A 17,122-nucleotide genomic window follows, 5' to 3' on the forward strand; every position below is an offset into this window, starting at 1 on the left:
CCTTGGGCGACACACATCAAGTATTCGGAGACTGGTATCATATACCGCTCTAAACTTGAACTACACACGAGCCCTTGTTTACATTTCGCGACTCGGCATAGCAGCCCCACATCCCGCGCCAGCCTACATGTCAACAATGGACCTTCGATGAACTCTCACATCGTCACTTGCCATTCTCACCCTCAGGAGTGGTTACTACTCTTAGATAGGGTAGGCCTTTCATGAACTTGTTATGCATGTGCATATATCGATAAAAAAAACACTGAAGTGCGTGGAAATAGAGGAAAAATGGCAAATACTTGGGTCACTTTGCTATGACCTGCTCAGTAAGGCATGGACGCCTGATTTGAAAATGAAGGTGGGTTCACACGTATCAATATGCGATTTAAATTGCTAGAAGTCGCTAGAAGTATCGACAGACCCCTTCTAGTTGTAACACGTTCACACATAGCGACTGAGAAGTACTGGCTGGTTGGCAGAAAGTGAATGTAAACAAACAACTACCCAATAACATGTCTTCCTCCGGTGACGATCAAATTAAATCTTCACAGTTATTCAGTCCTCACTTCCAACAACACCCTGCATAGAGGGAAACAGTTCTTGGAGAGTGGCAGCTATCTCATCGAACGTCGATTTGCGTCAGCTTTTTTTTGTTGTATAATTCATTTTTAGGGCTCAAGATGTGCTCTTTTTCTTCTCTATATTTGGACACCACATTTTCTGTGACGTCACAATGTAAACAAAGTCGCAAATCGATTGAACAAGACTAACATGTCAGTTGTGCTTTGCAACTGGTTTCTCCAGTCGCTAGGCTACCGACTTACAATATTAGTCGCATATTGAGACGTGTGAATCCGCCTTTATTACGGTAAATAAGAGTACCATCTCAGCTTTTTAGTATTTTGAACTGTTTTAAGGTCTTTGGACAATTCTAAATACTTTCCTTTATTGTTATTTTCCTTGCAAAGGAGTATATACAAGTATTATTGATGAAGTATACAGTGTAGCTACACGTCTCCCTTGTAAATCCCCTCTAGAGTCTCCAGTAATATCACTTACACCGCCATACTGTAGTCAATGAACGTGTAGGAGGAGGTAGTAGACACCTACCGAAACAATAACTTACTCCCAGTGAGATCTAATAGCACTAGTTCAGGAGGTGCTGTGAACCTTCCATTAAAGCTAGTTGTGATCTCGTTGAATGTTTCCCTTTGTGTCTCACAACTCAAGGGGATAGTCACAGCCTACCCTCTAAAGACAGCTCTCCTTCTTCACACAAAGCTACATGCACTTACCACACATACACCCTTCACTCCAAATCAAAATTTGAAAGAAAAATCGGACACAAAATAAACGCCTCGGAGTCCCCCTCTGGAGAGGGGACCAAAAATGTCCCCAGGTCGGACACCTCTCCTGTTGAAGACCACAAATGCCTTGACACCTCCCTCAACTTTTTCTACATTAACTTCTGCAACATTCGCGGTCTTAGATCTAATTTTCAATCTATGGAACACCACCTCTCCTCTACTAAACCTCATCTTCTTTTCCTCACCGAAACACAGCTGTATGAGGCAACTGACAGTAGCCCCTTCTCTGTTCCCTCCTACTTTCTCTATTCTCATTTTCATTCCAAAGCTGGATGTTGCGTCTATGTACGCAATGACTTAACTTGCTCTCGTGCCCACGCTCTTGAGTCTTCCGAATTTTCCACCATCTGGCTACGACTTAACAGTCACTCTCAAACTAAATTCATCTGTGCTGTTTATCTCTCCCCAACTCTTCTGACTATAGTAATTTCTTCGACTACTTAACTTCTAAAGTGGAGCACATTCTGTCCCTCTACCCTTTCGCTGAGATTTCCATTCTTGGAGATTTCAATGTTCACCACCAGCTTTGGCTTTCCTCTCCTTCACTGACCACCCTGGTGAACTAGCCTTCAACTTTGCTATCCTCCATGACCTAGAGCAACTGGTGCAACACCCTACTCGTATTCCTGACCGTCTTGGAGACACGCCCAACATTCTTGATCTCTTCCTCACCTCTAACCCTTCTGCTTATGCTGTCACCCTTTCATCTCCGTTGGGCTCCTCCGATCACAATCTCATTTCTGTATCTTGTCCTATTTTTCCAATCCCTCCACAGGATCCCCCAAAGCGAAGGTGCCTCTGGCGTTTTGCCTCTGCCAGTTGGGGGGACCTGAGGAGGTATTATGCTGATTTTCCCTGAAATGATTATTACTTCCGTGTCAGAGACCCATCTCTTTGTGCTGAAGGCATAACAGAGGTGTTAGTATCTGGCATGGAGGCGTACATTCCTCATTCTTTTTCTCAACCTAAACCTTCTAAACCTTGGTTTAACTCAGCCTGTTCTCGTGCTATACATGATAGAGAGGTTGCCCACAAAAGGTACTTGAGCCTTCCATCTCCTGAATCTCATGCACTTTATATCTCTGCCCGGAATCATGCCAAGTCTGTTCTTCAACTTGCCAAACACTCTTTCATAAATAGGAAATGTCAAAATCTTTCAAACTCAAACTCTCCTCGTGACTTCTGGCATCTAGCCAAAAACATCTCAAATAACTTCACTTCTTCATCTTTCCCTCCTTTATTTCATCCTGATGGCACCACTGCCATCTCTTCTGTCTCTAAAGCTGAACTCTTTTCTCAAACTTTTGCTCACAACTCCACCTTGGACGATTCTGGGCTTGTCCCTCCCTCTCCTCCTCCCTCTGACTATTTCATGTCTACAATCAAAATTCTTCGTAATGATGCCCTTGCTGGCCTAAACCCTCGGAAGGCTTATGGACCTGATGGGGTCCCTCCTATTGTTCTCAAAAACTGTGCTTCTGTGCTAGCACCTTGCCTGGCCAAACTCTTCCAACTTTGTCTATCGACTTCTACCTTTCCTTCCTGCTGGAAGTTCGCCTACATTCAGCCTGTTCCTAAAAAGGGTGACCGTTCTAACCCCTCAAACTACCGTCCTATAGCTTTAATCTCTTGCTTGTCTAAAGTTTTTGAATCTATCGACATGTTGCATCCCTTTCTATATATTATCGCTATTTTCATGGTAACTGTTCTACTGATCTTGCTAACTGCATGCCTCCCCTCCTCCTGCGGCCACGCTGCTCAAGGCTTTCTTCTTCCTCTCTTCCCTATTCTGTCCAACTCTCTAATGCAAGAGTTAACCAGTACGCTGAATCATTCATCCCTTTCACTGGTAAACTCTGGAACTCCCTCCCTGCATCTATATTTCCAAATTCCTACAACTTGTCTTCTTTTAAGAGGGAAGTATCGAGGCATTTGCTCCCCTAATTCTGGCTGACGGTATTGGCATATTTTGTACTCTTTGGAGAGCCAGCGCTCAAGTGGGCTTTTTTCTAACTTCTTCCCTACGTAATAAAAGAAAAAAAAAAAAAAAACTTAGCTCATGGTGATATATAAATTAGGAATTGAAATAAATCGTTAGAACTCGAGAGGTGTTTCACGTAGGTGGTGAAACAGAACTGAAATCTACCTGATGGCAACCAGGTGAGGTAAATTATTAAAGTTGATAAATATTCTTTTTTTCACATAATACAATGTGAAGAAAAAAACCCCAGAAGAATCGCTAATAGAGATTAATATATCCGGGGGTCCAACGGAGCAAAGCCCTCCGGCTAAGTTAAGTTAGGTATCTGTTGGGGGTCCAGGGCTAGTTTAAGTAAGATTTGAGTGGTAAGGTTTGATTAGTATACCTTCCCCCCTGTGTTGTCCAAGGGTTAGGTTAGGTTAGGTAAGGTTTGATTAGTATCCCTAGCCCTGTGTGTGTGTGTGTGTGTGTGTGTGTGTGTGTGTGTGTGTGTGTGTGTTTTAAGGGGGTGGTGAAAAGAAGAAGCTAGCTAAAAGAGAAAGTGGGTGGGAAGAGAAGTATAAAATAAAGATGATAGTATGTCGGCTTATCTACACTGCTCTTTTTGTCAATTATTTTTAACATATTTATTAAGATTTAACATTGGGACTTGTGTTAGGTTAGGTTAGGAAATGGTAAGGCTTGATTAATATACCGGACACTAACCACCTGGGCGTTAGAATAGGTAAAGTATGATTAATATCTCTCTCTCTCTCTCTCTCTCTCTCTCTCTCTCTACATATATATATATATATATATATATATATATATATATATATATATATATATATATATATATATATATAGATGAGAGAGAGAGAGAGAGAGAGAGAGAGAGAGAGAGAGAGAGAGAGAGAGAGAGAGAGAGAGAGAGAGAGAGAGAGAGAGAGAGAGAGAGAGAGAGAGAGAGAGAGAGAGAGAGAAAGAGAGAAAGAGAGAGAGAGAGAGATATGGATAAACAGATAGATTCGTAGAGTCTAACCTATACTGGTAGACATACAGTGTCATGTATCATTAGGATCATTAGGCGATAAGCACATTTTTGGTATTTAACCTTCTGTGAAATATTACCAACGAGAAACAAGAAATAATGTTTTTTTTTATTATGTACATCATAAAAATGAAATAAGAAAATAATATTCATAAACATAATCGACTAGCAGCAGCATATTGATAATGTAAGAAAATTTGAATAATTGGATTTACAAAAAAAGACTCCTAATCTGTCTTCTATAATACAAGGTGTTAACCAGAATTTTCAATCATTGTTTCCTTTGCCTCGTAAATTTTAAAACTCTCTGCCTACTCCTTTATTTCCTCCTTCATATAACGTGAACTTTTTGTTGAAAGAGATTTCATGACACTTATCCTCAATTTTTTAATTATCCTTTTTTTTTTTTTACCTCTTTAGTGACTTGCACTCTGAATGTTATTTTATATTTTTACGTAATTTTGTCACTCCTACCCAATGCTCTTTTTACATAAAAGGGAAAAAATAAGTGGAAACGGCCTGATAAGAGCAAAAAAAAAAAAAAAAAAGTAATGTTGGAACACTCACCGCACACAGAAACAACCATATAAGAAAAAAAATGTTGGAACACTCAGCATACACAGAAACAGCCTAATATAGAAAAAAAATGTTGGAACACTCACCACACACAGAAACAGCCTTATAAGAAAAAAAATGTTGGAACACTCGCCACACACAGAAACAGCCTAATAAGAAAAAAAAATCTTGGAACACTCAGCATACACAGAAACAACCTAATAAGAAAAAATATGATGGAACACTCTCCAGACACAGAAACAGCCTAATAAGAAAAAAAAAATGCTGGAACACTCACCACACACAGAAACAACCTAATAATAAGAAAAAAAAATGTTGGAACACTCACCACACACAGACGCATATCCAGGGTGCCCTCGCATGGTGGATCGGTGAGAGTACAATAGTTGCTGATGGTGACACAATCCGAACGTCCCAGGCGGTTGCATTGAGCCAGGTTACGGTCACAGTCGTTGTTCCTCCATACCTGATTATGACAAATTATATTGCATTAATAATGATGTATTTGATTAATTCATAATAAGGAATGCAGTTTGCTTATAAATTAATGATGGTGTGTGTGTGTGTGTGTGTGTGTGTGTGTGTGTGTGTGTGTGTACTTGCGTGGTTTTGTTAAGATTGATATTCCTGTACACTGTTGTCAATAAACTATCAATCTGTATGTGTGTGTGTGTAATTCACCTCGGTCGTCTGCAGATCACCCAGCCAGTCTTCCCATTACGGAGCGAGCTCAGAGCTCATAGACCGATCTTCGGGTAGGACTGAGACCACAACACACTCCACACACCGGGAAAACGAGGCCACAACCCCTCGATTTACATCCCGTACCTATTTACTGCTAGGAGAACTGGGGCCACACATTAAGAGGCTTGCCCATTTGCCTCGCCGCTTCCCGGGACTCGAACCCGGCCCTCTCGATTCTGAGTCGAGCGTGCTAACCACTGCACTACGCGGTGTGTGTGTGTGTGTGTGTGTGTGTGTGTGTGTGTGTGTGTGTTGTGTATGTGTGTGTGCGAACGTGTAAAAATGTCCCCACTTATCATTATCTATCAGGCTTCACCAAGTATGATTGCAGCTGCTCCGCATCTCCTCAAGCTACCGTGATATTCAACCAGTGTGCATGTGTGTGCACACGCGAGTGCATCTGTCATTCACCACGGTCGTCTGCTGGTCACCCAGCCAGTTTTCCCCATTACGGAGCGAGTTCAAAGCTCGTAGACTGATCTGGTAGGAATGAGACCACAACACACACTCCACACACCGGGAAAGCGAGGCTACAACCTCTCGAGTTACATCCAGTACCTATTTACTGCTAAGTGAACAGGGGCCACACATTAAGAGGGTTGGCCATTTGCCTCACCGATTCCCGGGACTTGAACCCGGCCCTCTCGATTGTGAGTCAAGCGTGCTAACCGCTACACTACGCGGTACGTCTCTGGTAGTTGAAATTTACTAAAATATATGTATGGGGATCTCTTAGTAGTAAAAGAAGTAATTTATAAAGTGGTCGCCGACCGTGACGGACGTTCATATCCCTGGTGTTTTTTTTTATTTTTATTTTTTTTTATTTATACCATGTGGGCTTTTCACGGGAGTTTATGGGCTAAAGGGGATACTTTTTCGGGGTACCTCCTATCTCAAAGCCCACCCGCTAGGAAACCGTTGCCCCGAGTGAGGAAGCCTAACCTACACTCGGACCGTGGACAGGATTCGAACCCGTGTGCTTGGAGATCCCTCGGGCCCCAAAGCACGCATGGTTCCACTGTCTCTTCTTTTATTTTTCATTTTTTTTTTTTATTTATACCACGTGGGCTTTTCACGGGAATTTATGGGCTAAAGGGGATACTTTTTGGGGTACCTCCTATCTCAAAGTCCACCCGCTAGGAAACCGTTGCCTTGAGTGAGGAAGCCCAACCTACACTCGGACCGTGGACAGGATTCGAACCCGTGCCCTTGGAGACCCCGCGAACTCCAAAGCACGCATGGATCCACTGTACCACGGCGGCCCCATGTGTTTCACTGTTTGATCTGCTGCAGTCTCTGACGAGACAGTCAGACGTTACCCTACGGAGCGAGCTCAGAGCTCATTATTTCCGATCTTTGGATAGGCCTGAGACCAGGCACACACACGCACGCACCGGGACAACAAGGTCACAACTCCTCGATTTACATTCCGTACCTACTCACTGCTAGGTGAACAGGGGCTACACGTGAAAGAAGACACACCCAAATATCTCCACCCGGCCGGGGAATCGAACCCCGGTCCTCTGGCTTGTGAAGCCAGCGCTCTATCCACTAAGCTACTGGTGTGTGTGTGTATTTACCTAGTTGTATTTACCTAGTTGTAGTTTTACAGGGCCTGGGCTTTATGCTCGTGTGGTCCCGTCTCCATATCTACACTTATCCAATTTTTCTTTAAAACTATGTACACTCTTTGCTGATACCATTTCCTCACTCAAACTGTTCCAAGTCTCAACACATCTTTGCGGGAAACTAAATTTTTTAATATCTCTCAGACATCGTCCCTTCCTTAGTTTCTTACTATGCGATCTTGTGCTTCTAAAGTCATATTCTTCTCTCAGGATCAGTTTCTCATTATCCACTTCATCCATTCTGTTAATCAATTTATAAACTTGTATCAGATCCCTCTCTCTCTGTGTGTGTGTGTGTGTGTGTGTGTGTGTGTGTGTGTGTGTGTGTGTGTGTGTGTGTGTGTGTGTGTGTGTGTGTGTGTGTGTGTGTGTGTGTGTGTGTGTGTGTTTGTGTGTAACAAGTTTTACTTTCATTCTAGCCAAAAGTTTGCCTACATTCAGTCTGTTCCTCTAAATGGAAACTATTCTAATTCCTTAGACTACCGTCCTATTTCTTTTAATTTCTTGCTTATCAATTTTTTTTATTTTTTTATTTTTAGTTTACCCCCAATAGAAAGATTTTCAAAGAACTATGACTTGACAATCCGATCTCCAGTATTGTTTCCGTCAAGGCTGCTCTAATGGCGATCTTTTGGCTTTCCTAACTGGGTCTTTGCCGTCTTTTTTTAAAGATTTTGGTGAAAACTCTGTCTTAGACATGTGAAAAGTTTTTGACAGAAGCTTGCACAAAATTTTGATTTTCAAACAACCCTCCTACGGCTTCTATCTTTGTTTCTGCAATTTTATCTCAAGTTTCCTATCTGACTGTTCTATTGCTGCTGTAGTAGACGCTCAATGTTCTTATAAATATATCAACAGTGGTGTTTCTCAGAGTTCTATCCTGTTACCTACTCTCTTCCTATTATTCATGAAAAATGTTAATGTAAACCGGACGTCTTGTCCTATCCACTCTTAAGTTGATTATGCCATTATGTACTTTTCTACGTCTAGACGACCAACCCTTCAGATAATAAACTGATCAGATAGAGTTGCCATAGAACGCATTCTTCTGATCTCTCCAAGATTTCGGATTGGAACAGAAAAAACCTACTATTGTTTAGTACCTCGAAAACTCAATTCCTCTATCTATCTACTTCAGACAATCTTCCAGACAGCTACCCCATCTTCTTCAATGACACTCTACTGTTCCCCTCTTCTACACTGATTTCTATACTGATCAGTCACTTTCTTTCCATAAATTTGTAATTTAGATTGGAAACTTTACATCTCATCTGTAGCAAAAACAAGTTTCTATGAAAATAAGCGTTTTGAGTCGTCTCCGTCAGTTTTTCTCGCTGCCCCCTCCCCACCACCCACAAGGTGTCAGTTCTTCATAAGGGCTTATCTGTTCACATATGGAGTATATTTCAAATGTATGAGGTGGTTCCATTCATACTATTCTTTTAGACAGAGTGGAAGATAAAGCTTTTCGTCTTATTAACTCCTTTCCTCTGACTGACTGTCTTCAACTTATTTCTCATCGTAGCAATGTTCTTTTTATCTTCTACTGCTATTTCTATCTCAGCTGCTCTTCTGATCTTACTTAATGTATGCCTCTCCTCTTCCTCCAGCTGCTTCGCTGCCAAGACTTTTCATCTCTTATCTCTGTATTGTCCACCTTACTAATTAATGTAAGCTCTAATAGCACTAGTTCATGGGATGCTGTGAACTCTCCATTAAAGCTAATTGTGGTCTCACTGTATGTTTCCCTTTGTGTCTCACAACTCAAGGGGGTCGTCACAGCCTACCCTTGAAAGACAATTCTCCTACACAAAACTACATGCACTTAATACACACACACACACACACACACACACACACACACACACACACACACACACACACACACACACACACACACACACACACACATACACACACACACACACTTCACTTAAAATTCAAAATAAAAAATAAATGACGACTCCAAATCCAGCCTAGGAGTCCCCTTCTGGGGAGCGGACCAGAAACGTCCCCAGGTCGGACTGCTCTCTCATTGGCGATACAAAATGTTTTGACACCTCTCTCAACTTCATCTTCAATAACTTCTGCAATATTCGCGGTCTTAGATCTAATTTTCAATCTGTAGAACACCACCTCTCCTCTACTAAACCTCATCTTTTCCTCACCGAAACACAGCGGCCTAAGGCAACTGAGAGTAACCCTTTCTCTGTTCCCTCCTACTTTCTCTATTCTCATCTTCGTTCCAAAGCTGGATGTTGCGTCTATGTACGCAACGACTTAACTTGCTCTCGTGCCCACGCTCTTGAATCTTCCGAGTTTTCCATCATCTGGCTTAGACTCAACAATCACTCTCTAACTAAATTTATCTGTGCTGTCTATCTCTCCCTAACTCTTCTGACTATAGTAAATTCTTTGACTATTTAACTTCCAAAGTGGAGCACATTCTGTCCCTCTACCTTCTCGCGGAGATCTCCATCCTTAGAGATTTCAATGTTCATCACCAGCTTTGGGTTTCACTCTGCCTTCACTGACCATCCTGGTGAACTAGCCTTCAACTTTGTTATCCTCCATGACTTAGAGCAAATAGTGCAACACCCTACTCGTATCCCTGACCGTCTTGGAGATACACCCAACATTCTCGATCTTTTCCTCACCTCTATTCCCAGTTGGGCTCCTCTGATCACAATCTCATCTCTGTATCTTGTCCTATTTCTCCAATCCCTCCTCAGGATGCCCCAAAGCGGAGGTGACTCTAGCGTTTTACCTCTGCCAGTTGGGGGGACCTGAGGAGGTATTATGCCAATTTTCCCTGGAATGATTATTGCTTCCGTGTCAGAGATCCATCTCTGTGTGCTGAACGCATAACGAGGCTGTTAGTGTCTGGCATGGAGGCGTACATTCCTCATTCTTTTCTCAACCTAAACCTTCTAAACCTTGGTTTAACTCAGCCTGTTCTCGTGCTATACATGATAGAGAGGTTGCCCACAAAAGGTACTTGAGCCTTCCATCTCCTGAATCTCATGCACTTTATATTTCTGCCCGGAATCATGCCAAGTCTGTTCTTCAACTTGCCAAACACTTTTCATAAATAGAAATGTCAAAATCTTTCAAACTCAAACTCCCTCGTGACTTCTGGCATCTAGCCAAAAACATCTCAAATAACTTCACTTCTTCATCTTTCCTCCTTTATTTCATCCTGATGGCACCACTGCCATCTCTTCTGTCTCTAAAGCTGAACTCTTCTCTCAAACCTTTGCTCACAACTCCACCTTGGATGATTCTGGGCTTGTCCTCCTCTCCTCCTCCCTCTGACTATTTCATGTCTACAATCAAAATTCTTCGTAATGATGTTTTCCATGCCCTTGCTGGCCTAAACCCTCGGAAGGCTTATGGACCTGATGGGGTCCCTCCTATTGTTCTCAAAAACTGTGCTTCTGTGCTTGCACCTTGCCTGGCCAAACTCTTTCAACTTTGTCTATCGACTTCTACCTTTCCTTCCTGCTGGAAGTTCGCCTACATTCAGCCTGTTCCAAAAAGGGTGACCGTTCTAATCCTCAAACTACCGTCCTATAGCTTTAATCTCTTGCTTGTCTAAAGTTTTTGAATCTATCCTGAATAGGAAGATTCTCAAACATCTGTCACTTCACAATCTTCTATCTGATCGCCAGTATGGCTTCCGTCAAGGTCGCTCTACTGGTGATCTTCTGGCTTTCCTTACTGAGTCTTGGTCATCCTCTTTAGAGATTTCGGTGAAACTTTTGCTGTCGCGTTAGACATATCAAAAGCTTTTGATAGAGTCTGGCATAAAGCTTTGATTTCAAAACTGCCTCCTACGGTTTCTATCCTTCTCTCTGCAACTTTATCTCAAGTTTCCTTTCCGACCGTTCTATTGCTGCTGTGGTAGACGGCCACTGTTCTTCTCCTAAATTATTAATAGTGCTGTTCCTCAGGGTTCTGTCCTGTCACCCACTCTCTTTCTATTATTCATTAATGACTTTCTTAACCAAACTTCTTGCCCTATCCACTCCTACGCTGATGATACCACCCTACATCTTTCCACGTCCTTTCAGAGACGACCAACCCTTCAGGAAGTCAACAGATCACGCAGGGACGCCACAGAACGCCTGACTTCTGATCTTTCTAAGATTTCTGATTGGGGCAGAGAAAATCTAGTAGTTTTCAATGCCTCAAAACTCAATTCCTCCATCTATCAACTCGACACAACCTTCCAGACAACTATCCCTCTTCTTCAATGACACTCAACTGTCTCCTCTTCCACACTGAATATCCTCGGTCTGTCCTTTACTCATAATCTTAACTGGAAACTTCACATCTCATCTCTTGCTAAAACAGCTTCTATGAAGTTAGGTGTTCTGAGGCGTCTCCGCCAGTTTTCTCGTCCCTCTAACTGCTAACTCTGTACAAGGGCCTTATCTGTATTTGTATGGAGTACTCTTAGCATGTTTGGGGGGTTCCACTCATACAGCTTTATTAGATAGGGTAGAATCCAAAGCCTTTCGTCTCATCAACTCCCCTCTTCTGACCGACTGTCTTCATCCTCCTTCTCACCGCCGAAATGTTGCATCCCTTTCTATATTTTATCGCTGTTTTCATGCTAACTGCTCTATTGATCTTGTTAACTGCATGGCTCCCCTCCTCCTGTAGCTTCGCTGCACAAGGCTTTCTTCCTCTCTTCCCTATTCTGTCCAACCCTTTAATGCAAGAGTTAACCAGTATTCTCATTCATTCATATCTTTCTAGAACTCCCTACCTGCTTCTGTATTTTCATCTTCCTACGAGTTAACTTCTTTTAAGAGTGAAGTATCAAGACATTTGTCCCAGGCTTTTGGCTAATCCTTTCAAGTCTTTAAGGGAAACTCCAGTTCTAGTAGGACTTTTTCTTCTAATAATTGGTTGCCAATGGAAGTTCTCCCTCTTGCATAAGAAAAAAAAAGAGTTCTCAAGTATTCTCATTTATTCATCTTATCTCTGGCAAACTTTGGAACTCCCTACCATCTTGTGTATTTCTGTCTACCGATGACCTGAACTCGTTTAAGAAGTTTTTAAGACAATTATTCCATTCTTTTACGTAACTCTCTTGGTCCTTTTCAGGGACTAGCATCTTTTTCTTATGTAAAAGGGCAAACTGGCCAAGGGCAACCAAAAATAAGAAAAGGCCCACTTAGTTGTTAGTTCTCTTTGCAGGTCCGATAAAGTTAACCAAAAGGAAGTGATAAATGTCTTGAAACCTCCCTCTTAAATTAAATCAAATCATGAGAATGTGGAAATACAGAAGCAGCAGGGAGTTACAGAATTTACCAGAGAAAGGTATCAATGGCTGAGAGTACTGGTTAACTCTTGAACTAGAGAGTTGGACAGAATAGGAAGAGATGAAGAAGAAATCCTTGTCTTCAGAAATTTATGTGGGGGGATTGAAATAGTGAAGACTGTGGCCGTTAATCTTCTGACCTCCATAGACCCTTCTTAATGTCAACAAAATGGTCTAATCGTAATCAAATCTCATGGTAAAAATGTGTTACAGTATTGAAGGGGTTAATGAATAATAGGAAGAGAGTGGTTAACAGGGCAGAACCCTTAAGGAACGCCACTATCAATAGATTTAGGAAAAGAACAGTGGCTGTCTACAACAGCAGTAATAGAATGGTCGAAGAAGTCATTTGAGATAAAGTTGCAGAGAAAAGGATAGAAGCCGTAGAAGGGTAGTTTCGAGATTAAAGCTTTGTGCCAGACTTTATCAAAAGCTTTTCATATGTCTAACGCAAAAACAAAAATTTCACCGAAATCTCTAAAATAGGATGACCAAAACTTTGTAAAGAAAACCAGAAAATCCCCTATAGAGCGACCCTGACGGAAGCCATACTGGCAATCAGATAGAAGGTTGTAAAGTTATAGATGTTTAAGAATCTTCTTATTGAAGATAGATTCAAAGACTTTAGACAAGCAAGAGATTAATACTATGGGGCGGTAGTTTGAGGGATTAGAACGGTCACCCTTTTTTAGGTACAGGTTTACTGTAGGCAAACTTCCAGCAATAAGGAAAGATACAAGCCAATAGACAGAATTGAAAGAGTTTGGCCAGGCAAGGTGTAAGCACGGAAACACAGTTTTTGAGAACAATAGAAGAGACCTCCATGAGGTCCATAAACCTTCTGAGCGTTTAGGCCAGCGAAGACATGGAAACCATTACGAAGAATTTAAACTGAAGGCATGAAATAGTTAGAGGGAGGAGAGGGAGGACCAAGTCCAGAATCATCCAAGGTAGAGTTATTAGCAAAGGTTTGGGAGAAGAGTTCAGCTTTAGAGACAGATGTGTTGGCTGGCAGTGGTGCCATCAGGATAAAATAAAAGAGGGAAAGATGAAGAAGTACTTATTGGAGATATTTTTGACCAGATGCCAGAAGTCTTGAAGGGTGTTGGAGTTTGAAAGATTTTGACATTTTCTCTTTATGAAAGAGTGCTTGGCAAGATGAAGAACAGACTTGGCATGAATCTGGGTAGAAATATAAATCGCATGAGATTCAGGCGATGGAAGGCTCAAGTACCTTTTGTTGGCAATCTCTCTATCATGTACAGCACGAAAACAAGTTGTGTTAAACTAAGGTTTAGAAAGTGTAGGTTGAGAGAAAAAGTGGATAAGGTGGTGAGCGTGGAATCGGGCAGACATCCACGCGTAGGTTCGAATCCCACCACGTACAACCTTAAAAAATTGTCGAGTGGTTTAAAGTTACCTACATGTCACCATGATACCCAGGTTCTAGGTGGTTACACTCAAGATGAGCTTGGGTGGTGATATGGGCCCTAATATGGGTACCACTATAAATAAAATTGCCTGCGCCATTAATGGGCGGAGGCTGAACAGCGCTTCCCATACACTCTTCAAGTGTGCCTACAGGCGCTATAGGCCTTACCGTAAAAAAAAAAAAATACAATATGACCTCTCTTATGTGTTCGGCATGTCTGACACGGAAACAGTAATCACTCTCGGGAAAAGCAGCATAATACCACCTCAGGTTTCCCCAGCTGGTAGAGGCAAACCGCCAGAGGCAGCTCCGCTTTGGGAAATCCTGAGGAGGGATTGGAGAAATAGGACAAGATATGAGATTGTGATGGGAGGAGTCCAACAGAGAAAATAGGGTAGCAGCATAAGCAGAAGGATTTACTGGGTAAAGAAATGCTCAATAATGTTGAGCGTATCTCCAAGACGGTCAGGAATACGAGTAGGTTGTTGCACCTGTTGCTCTAGGACTAGGTCATGGAGGTAGCAAAGTTAAGGAGTAGTTTACCAGTGAAGGGAGAGGAAAGCCAATGCTGGTGGTGAACATTGAAATCTCCAAGGATGGAGATCTCCTCGAATGGAGAGTGAGATAGAATGTGTTCCACTTTAGAAGTTAAGTAGTCAAAGAACTTATAATCAGAGGAGTTAGTAACTTTTGAGTCGAAACCGTATGGTGGGAAACTCAGAAGATTTAAGAGTGTGGGCACGAGAGCAAGTCAAGTTGTCCATCATCCAGCTTTGGAACGAAAATGAGGATGAAGAGAGAAGAAGGAAATAGAAAAGGGGGTACTGTCAGTTGCCTGGGATCCCTGTGTTTCAGTGAGGAAAAGATGAGGTTTAGTAGAGGACAGCTGGTGTTCTACAAATTGAAAATTTGATCTGAAATCGCGAATGTTGCAGAAGTTAATAAGAAAATGTTGAGTGAAGTGTCAATATATATTTAATGGTCGATGCCGAGAGAGCAGTCCAACCTGGCAACATTTATGGTTCCCTTCCCAGAAGGGGACTATGAAGTTGGTTTTAGAGTCACCATCTTTTTTTTTTTCATCTTAATATGAAGGGTGTGCGTATTGTATGAGTAAGTTTTATGTGAAGAAAGAGAGTTGTTTTTAGCTGTGTCTGAGTTGTGAGACACAAAGGTAAACTTTCAGCGAGATCACAACTAGCTTTGATGATAAGTTCACAGCACCCCCTAAACTGATCCAGACTAGAACGATCTTGCAGGGGGACACAATCTGAGTCCTACACCGGCACCTAAGTGGGATTTTCTATTGCCCTTTTTTTTTTTTCTTGGCCGGTTCCTTTCCTACATAAAAAAAAGTTGTATAGATTTATATAAAAAAAAATAAATATCTCTCAATCACATACGATATTAAAATATCCATATTCAGCACACACACACACACACACACACACACACACACACACACACACACACACACACACACACACACACCTCCAAGTCATTAATGATATATTCCTGTTCCTACCTTAACTGTTCACGATACCCTTCAGCATCTAGTATGCATCAGTTTTTCTACATGTCACTCACTCTGCATAGAGCGGAAGACTCGTCAGTACCGTCACCGCAATCGTTGTCCCCATCACAGATGTACCTGATCCTTGTGCATCTGTCACTGGTACCGCAGTGGATCTGATCAGACTCAGGACATGTAGAGTAGGCTGTAGGAGAAGAAAAAAGGATAAGAGGTCGTGGAGAAGAAGAAGAAAAGTCCTCGAGAAATAGCAGGAGGAGGAGGAGGAGAAGGAGGAGGAGGAGGAGGAGGAGGAAGAGGAGGAGGAGGAGGAGGAGGAGGAGGAGAGGAAATAGGGATGAAGGGTGTGATATGACTTAGATGAATGGAAACAGTGGAAGGAAAGTGTAAGATGGAAGAAAGAAAAGCTATTTACAAGACAAGTAAAGAAATCATTCAATATTAAACAATAAAGTTACAACAATGATGGTAGTCATTCCAGAGAGAAAAATAAATAGAAATTGCTATCAATAACCGTGTGTGTGTGTGTGTGTGTGTGTGTGTTCGCGCACGCGATATAACCAATAATACAGTAACATAATCTTCATAAGTCATGAGGCATAACATAGGAGGCAAAAGAATTAGACACCTGAGGTAGAAGAAGCAAACATCATCCAATACACTGGTGGTGTTGTTCTTGGTGTTGTTGTAGATGGTGGTGATGGTGACGCTGATGATGGTAATATCGAAGGCAGTGAAGTTGCATCCGTCGTTTGTTGTGGTAGAAGTGATGGTTGTGGTGGTGGTGATGTTTGTAGTGGTGGTTGTGTCTCATTCCAAGGTAATGATGATGATGTTGATAGTGGTAGTAGAGGTGTTGATGTTGGTGATGATGTTGGGAGCGTTGGTGTAGATCCTTCCATCAGAACAGCTGGTGATTGAAAACGTTGGCTGTGATGTGAATGATGGTGGTACAAACAAACTAATATCTAAACATCTTAAAATTCTCCATTTCGTGATCACCTGGCAAGAGAGAGAGAGAGAGAGAGAGAGAGAGAGAGAGAGAGAGAATGTGTGTGTGTGTGTGTGTGTGTGTGTGTGTGTGTGTGCGCGCGCGCGCGCCCGAGCGTGTGTAAATCTAATAAAAATGTGTTTCATGAGTAATATTTCAAGCACCATGGAACGACAGCTATCCATATCTACACCGACTTTGTTTCCATATTTGATGCTCAATTTATTGGTATAAATTACTTCAGAATAGTTAAGAAAGATATGGCTCTTTTGCATATAAATGACTGAAAATTTAATAATAATCTTAGTAGCTTTGTAACGTTGTGCCCTAATGACGAAGTCACGGTACTGTGTTGTATAGGCGTTAATGTGGAACGTGATGAAGGAGCACACTCACACTTTTCATGATGTGCATTAATTTTCCTTACGATCAGCATTTCTATATTTCGTGGTTTTAAAACATCTAAGAATTAATTCATCGCGAATATGATTAATTTCAACTTTGGTTTAT

At 41.8% G+C, this 17,122-nt stretch overlaps 1 protein-coding gene and 1 non-coding gene across 3 annotated transcripts in view; both read right to left on the reverse strand.

Annotated features, from left to right (window-relative positions):
* Window positions 1-17,122, reverse strand: part of LOC123504144 — a 49,717-nt gene that overhangs the window by 30,259 nt on the left and 2,336 nt on the right. The window contains exons 2-4 of one of the 2 annotated variants that reach the window (XM_045254473.1): window positions 16,250-16,531; window positions 15,678-15,808; window positions 5,283-5,420 (exon numbers count right to left, since the gene is read on the reverse strand). In XM_045254473.1, coding sequence (XP_045110408.1) covers window positions 5,283-5,420; window positions 15,678-15,808; window positions 16,250-16,531 — 551 coding nt within the window. The remainder of the gene's footprint in view (window positions 1-5,282; window positions 5,421-15,677; window positions 15,809-16,249; window positions 16,532-17,122) is intronic. The other variant, XM_045254474.1, reaches the window with a different exon arrangement.
* Trnal-cag lies at window positions 5,837-5,910 on the reverse strand. The gene has a single exon. It is a non-coding gene; the product is annotated as a tRNA-Leu (tRNA).

Source organism: Portunus trituberculatus, chromosome 15 (genome assembly GCF_017591435.1).
Source record: "Portunus trituberculatus isolate SZX2019 chromosome 15, ASM1759143v1, whole genome shotgun sequence".
Lineage (NCBI taxonomy): Eukaryota > Metazoa > Arthropoda > Malacostraca > Decapoda > Portunidae > Portunus > Portunus trituberculatus.